Raw genomic sequence first — 6,156 nt, 5'->3', positions numbered from 1 at the left:
GATTCATAAATAAATTATAAAGTACAAAAGCAAAAAACAATGAAAATGAACAAAATGAAGGCCACTAATTCAATAGAATATTAAAAAGATAAATAATAGAAACTTAAAGTCCTAACTTGTGATACGGCATAGCTTTGGCAGCTGGGGATTGTAGCATTGGATATAAGGCTCGGATCAAAGTTCACTCATACTTTCTTGGGTCGTTTAAAATGGTTTTGCAGAGCAAAGGAAACCAATGAGTATACTACAGATCTCTTCTGGCCTGTAAATGTGCAGTCCTTACTATTAAGGCATTTTGACCCTTGAAATGACACATTCAAGGGTAAAACACAGAAATGCTCAATTACATGATTTGATAGAGAAAATAAACAGCTTAATACTTTTTGCACCATTTAAATATGAACATAATTGTAGATTAAACACTAGTGGCAGAACCGTATATTACAACTGTTGCTATTGAATACTTCATTTCAGAATGCATGTACTGTATACCACAGAAATTAGTCTATACTTTACAATAATTTTTTTTTTTTTTAAATGAACAAACATATACTGTCAAAGTCATTTTGCAGATATAACACAGGAAATCTGTTTATCAAAAATATTCAGAGAAAATAAATTTTATTTTGGGAGTACAAATAATGTAACTTAGAGGCATATTTCAGACTCCTTCCCTTGATGGCTTTTTCTTTTCTTGGATAACATGGATAAAAACAAGAACAAAGAAAAAGGAAACGTAAGACAAAGAGAAAGTATTTGCATGTCCTATGTTCAGATAAAGGATATACTGTGGGTCTATCTTCAAGTCTTCCAATTTCCTTTTCTTGGGACACACACTGTATGTATGCCTTCCTAGCAGGACAAGATCATTCTTACTGGCTGCATGCAAATGAGAATAGTGTCTGTTGAAGTTCAACATTATAATCCTTCAGCTGTTCAATGCTTAACAGCATGTTTCAATAGATCTGTAATAGAAATTCCTTTATGCTGCTTTTCTTTTGAAAAATGAAATCTCTGGCCTCACCGTTTTGTGAAAAATAAAAACATTGGAGAACCAGATATAGTTTTGTATTGATATGTACATAAGACATTAGCATTAAGTCAACTCATCAATGATAAAACTGAACAATATATACAATTAACCACTAAAAATAATGTACTGTTTTCCTTTGTCTATGTGCATAATCTAAAATGCATCAGAAATATTTGGACCAACTATTTCCTTATATGTAGAATCTCATTTTCCATAAGGACAAGCTAGCTGTGGATATATCACAGCTATTATTTTGCAGCTAGGTTCCTCCATCCTTTCTTGTACTTTCTTCACTGTCAGTGTCTTGGTGGTGGTCAAGGTGGGAGGGTTGACTCTGATTGTAGCACTAATCCAGTTGGACTAAGTACCAAGCTGATGCAAAAGAGAAGACAACGGTCACTACTATTGCACACACTGGCTAGCGATTCTACATCGGCTACACACGACCCATTGGCTAGATGGACCGCTACCCAGCAGGACACCAAAGAGTCCACACATTTACTGTCATCTGGAGATCTTCCTCCTCTTGGGTTTAGTGGTCTTGACTTGTCTGTCTCTCTGTGATATCTGGTGCACCAAAGAAATGGGGGAGGGGTTGGAACACCATCTTTAGATAGACTGTAGACATAATGAGAGGCTCACACACATTTGGGAACCCAAAGGTAATCTCTAAAGAGGTGTGTACAGTACACACAATAACCAAATCGGAATACTCACATTGCCTGTCATCTTATCCAGCTCACACATAGCCTCCTGTATAGCAGCCTCTAGGTGGTTATTCCATTTTCGACCACTGTAAGAAAGAGAACATATTTGTATTACTTTATCCTCATCCTTCATCTGATAAAAACAATGTGCAGGGGCAGAATAAAGAATAATAGCATATTAATCTAGGGTAATTTACTTTCTAGTTATCTTGTTTGCTTTATGTAGTGTGTCCAGATCCTCTGTTAGTGTCCTCTGGAACTTCTCTGACTCTACCTGAAGGCAAGTAGAAACAACATTACCAAACACCGGGGGAATGAAACCAAAACATTACCAAAGGATCACCTGTTGGTAGTGCATGGCGCTTGTAACGCCAGGGTATTGAGTTTGATTCCCGGGACCACCCATACGTAAAATGTATGCAAGAATGACTAATCTAAGTGGCATATTACACAGCCAAGTGAAACCAAAAGCACATTACCCTGTCCACAGAACAGAAGTTCTAAATGTACATTACCCTGTCCACAGAACAGAAGTTCTAAATGTACATTATCCTGTCCACAGAACAGAAGTTCTAAATGTACATTATCCTGTCCACAGAACAGAAGTTCTAAATGAGTTTGCAGAATGACTCCGGTCAAAGCAATCAATTACTTTATTTCACATTTCATAATTATAATGACTCAAATTCAATAAAGCTTTATTATCTAATGACTAACTTGCAAGTTACTGTAATGCCAGGTAAGACAAAGAGCATTCAATCATTTTCTAATAAAAAAAATAATAATAATTTTAAAAAAAAGAGTCAGCATCTTGTCCTATCCTTCCAAACTGCTTTTAATTGTATTTACTGAACACAATGGGTCAGATTCATTAAAATAGCTGTCCACACAGGCTTGTAAAAGGGATGGATATGGATATGGATATTCATCCACTATTGCATATTATCTGCACAGTCAAACAAGGCATGAAACCAAACTGAAATATCACCTAGCCAAATGTTAGCCTAAATAATATGGGTAAATCCAGGAAAAATGTAATAAAGTACATTCCCCCAAGGATTCCCACACTGAAGTTCCTGAACAGTAGCTCTCGAGAAAAAAAAGAACAAAACACAGTAGGCAGTGAATAAATTCAAGCAATGGATATCGACAGATAGGTGAAAATGGTGGTAGAATGACCTCTGGGAAGGTGTCAAACCCATTATGCTGTTTTACCCTGATGTTAATTCCTTGGCGTCTCAAAGGCTTTTGAGAGTGTCGCAGGGCAGAATTGGGGTGTTTTTTAATGCAGAACACCGTGGGAAATCTTCCCTCTCCCTCTCATGCTCTTCGTGAGGAATATATAATCTTTCAGGGACTTGCCATGCCTGGTGCCTACACATTTTTAAACTCCCCTCTTATTCAAAGCATTATTTTGCCATAAAAAAAACTGCAACGGTAATGTGTACAGTAGTACTAGCAGCAAAGGTTTAATGTAAAATTGTGTTGAAACTGAGGCTGGAATTGTGGCAGAGACCTCCACTTCTTTATCTGATGTAGTCATGTGACCAATCATAATTGATGACACTAAAACACTGAGTATACAACAAGCTCACCTTTCCCTGCATGTCATTCACCATCCCAGGGGAGTACATGTGCCCCTCGCTCCCAATCTTGCCTGGCCATGGAGGGAAGCCTTTGCCCTGGCCCCAGAGTAGATCCCCCGGGTAGTGGGCCGGAGTTCTGGGCCTGTGGTGGAGCGGGAGCCCCTCACTGGAGGAGGGAGAGTCCCCAGGCCTCAGGTCTTCCTCGCCGCTCAGGCTCCCGTTCAGGTGCCCATTGTAATGCCCATTATAGTGGTTCCCATTGAGTTGGCCGTTCAGATGTTCGTTGTAGTGGCTGTAATCCTTGGTAAAAAGGCCCTCTGTTGGGACAGAGGAAGAACCAGGGGACAGGCTGGGGTGTCTGGAATGTAGTCTTCCCGAGGTGAGGACCCTACCGTTGCCGTTCATATGGGCATACAAGTCACTGGGGAAGTGCAGTGTTGTTTGGTCCTGAGGGCCAAAGTGGACCTGGGCCTGACTTTTGGGCCTCTCTGGGTAGGTGCCGTTTCTGCTCTGGGCTAAGGAAAGCGGTTGGAGGAGCTCGTCATTACGCCACAGACCAGCCTTCTCCTGGCCCTCTGCCTGCCCATCCCATTGTCTTCTCTGGGCTCCGTGTCGCGGCGAGCGGAATCTGGCAGGAGCTTCCATAGCAACAGGAGAGAAGCTGTTGTTCCTTTCAGGGGTCTTCTTGCGTGGCCGACCCACCTTGGGTTGGTGTCGGGGCTCTAGCACTGGCTCCTGATATGAGCGAAGGGGGCCATGAATGACAGAGTTAACCGCATGGGAGAGGTCGACAGGCTCGCCGACAACAGAAGCAGCGAAGGTACCGCTAGCACCAGTTGATGTGATGACATTAAACGCGCTCTTGCTGGCTGTGCCCATCGCTGCCCTGTGGATGGTATCAATAACTTCTCCCCCACCACCTGGAAGGTCCTCGGCAGCCTGGTATTCTTGATGACCCTTCTGGTGACAAGGGGCACCGGGTTGGGACATGGACATCACCCCCGGTCGACTCATCATAGTTCTGTTTGGCAGTGGAATCGTCTCAGGCAAATCCACCTGTAACAAAAAGAGAGGGAGAGGTTCAAACATGTTGAAAGTAGCTAGGTTTCCATCCAATTTGTGACAGATTTTCATGCAAAATGTGTTTCCATCAAACAGACTTTTTGCGGATAAAAGCTGTGCGTGATGACATACGCACATTAAAAACACCGTTGCTGTTAAATTCCCATGTACCAGAAGAAAAATACAAGTTAGATGGGTTTCCATCTTTACTGATGGTTTTGTCAACAAAACGGTTACGTTATATAGCAAAATGTGCGAGGTGTTGTCACATGCGCTTGTAGCCAACACCTCACAGATACTCTGGGTAGGCTAACTACATTATGAGATTATTATGGATAAGAGCAATATTATTTGTATTTGTCAAACAGCAGCCAAGCATTGATCATCATGTCACCAGAACATGACCCTCGATATTTATTGGAAAGGAGCATCAAGCTCATCATCTTGCACATTAACTACCCTGTGAAGTTAATCATAATTAATTTAATCTGTAGCCTAATAAACTGCATGGTTTCCCAAGTCGTAGTGGGAGGACCTCACAACAAATCATTATGTGACTCCAAGTTTACTTCGATATAATGGTTATTATATCAACATTTCCACTGCCATTTCACGCATAATATATTTTTCCAACACAAAAATGTCCCACCATGTTGAACAAACAATTGTACCGGCATGTTGAACAAAAAATTGTACCGGCATTTCATGTTTCCGTCAGCCCAGTGTTTCCGTCAGCCCATCAGCAAACTTTTTTCATACGTCATTCAAGAAATGTTGAATGGAAATAAACAATAAACATCCCTAAACTGCCAAACAAACATCCAAATACACAGAAAGTCACCACAATTATTTTGGGGCTTGAACTGGAAAAAAACAGAATGTCTGACCTGGAAGCTCTGAAGGAGGCTGTTCATGGGGTTGGAGGAGGCATCATCAGGGAGAGGGGCATCAGGGTGGGAGCCTTGGCACTGGAATCTATGCTGCTGCTGGCCCTGCATGTAGTGCTGACCAGGACCCTGGGTCAGACCCTGATGTTGGCCCTGAACAAGTGGTTGCAGTCTCTGTTGTTGCAGTGTATGGGCCTGGCTGTTCCTGATGAGAGATTGAAGACTCTCCTCTCGGGCCTGCCTCAGCTCACAGCTCAGAGAACTACTGACCTCACCTGCACAAAGGGAGAGAGAGAAAGGAGAGAGAGAGAGAAAAGAGAGGCGTGAGAAAGGTGCGAGAATGAAAAGTGAAGTGAGGGAGCAGGAGTAGAGGAAGATCTGATCATGAGGACAACACCACTCCAAGCTAATTGAGTTTTTTCAAAGATAAGCAAACCAAAGGGACAGTGAGAGAGAATAGTGTGGAAGTAACAAAAAAGTAGTTTTGCCCAAAGTTCCTATCTACTTTCCTTGATTTGTGAGGACTTGATTGAACAAATAAGACAGTAAAATGAAACAGACAGGATAAGTGAGAAATTAAAGAAGACTATGTTGTTGAAATGTAAACCAAAGTGGTCAACTGTGGTTCAGTTGGCTTCCCTGACTACAGACTGAAACTTCAGGCCAATTATAGGTATTTCAGACAAAATATTGCTCCTGACTCTTAAATCAAGAAAAATCTATGAGTATATAAATCTTGGATGTACACTTCTAGAAGCCCAGCCATAGATGGATATCCATACATTACCTCAACATCGTCAGCAAGGGATATGGTGTAGAACAGGAGAAGTAGCCAATAGTAGCAGTGAGTGACAAAATTAGGATTCTAATGCTTTTGAAAT

General features: G+C 41.5%; 1 protein-coding gene across 2 annotated transcripts in view; it reads right to left on the bottom strand.

Annotated features, from left to right (window-relative positions):
* Positions 1-683: 683 nt before the first annotated feature.
* Positions 684-6,156, bottom strand: part of LOC139400049 (methyl-CpG-binding domain protein 5-like) — a 58,742-nt gene continuing 53,269 nt past the window's right edge. For both annotated transcript variants that reach the window (XM_071145123.1, XM_071145124.1), the window contains exons 6-10: positions 5,276-5,550; positions 3,336-4,382; positions 1,938-2,014; positions 1,751-1,826; positions 684-1,600 (exon numbers count right to left, since the gene is read on the bottom strand). In XM_071145123.1, the coding sequence (XP_071001224.1) occupies positions 1,538-1,600; positions 1,751-1,826; positions 1,938-2,014; positions 3,336-4,382; positions 5,276-5,550 (1,538 nt within the window). In that variant the 3' untranslated portion in view covers positions 684-1,537. The remainder of the gene's footprint in view (positions 1,601-1,750; positions 1,827-1,937; positions 2,015-3,335; positions 4,383-5,275; positions 5,551-6,156) is intronic.

The sequence above is a fragment of the Oncorhynchus clarkii genome, chromosome 3 (genome assembly GCF_045791955.1).
Source record: "Oncorhynchus clarkii lewisi isolate Uvic-CL-2024 chromosome 3, UVic_Ocla_1.0, whole genome shotgun sequence".
Lineage (NCBI taxonomy): Eukaryota > Metazoa > Chordata > Actinopteri > Salmoniformes > Salmonidae > Oncorhynchus > Oncorhynchus clarkii.
This window is presented reverse-complemented; position numbering and strand designations above follow the sequence as displayed.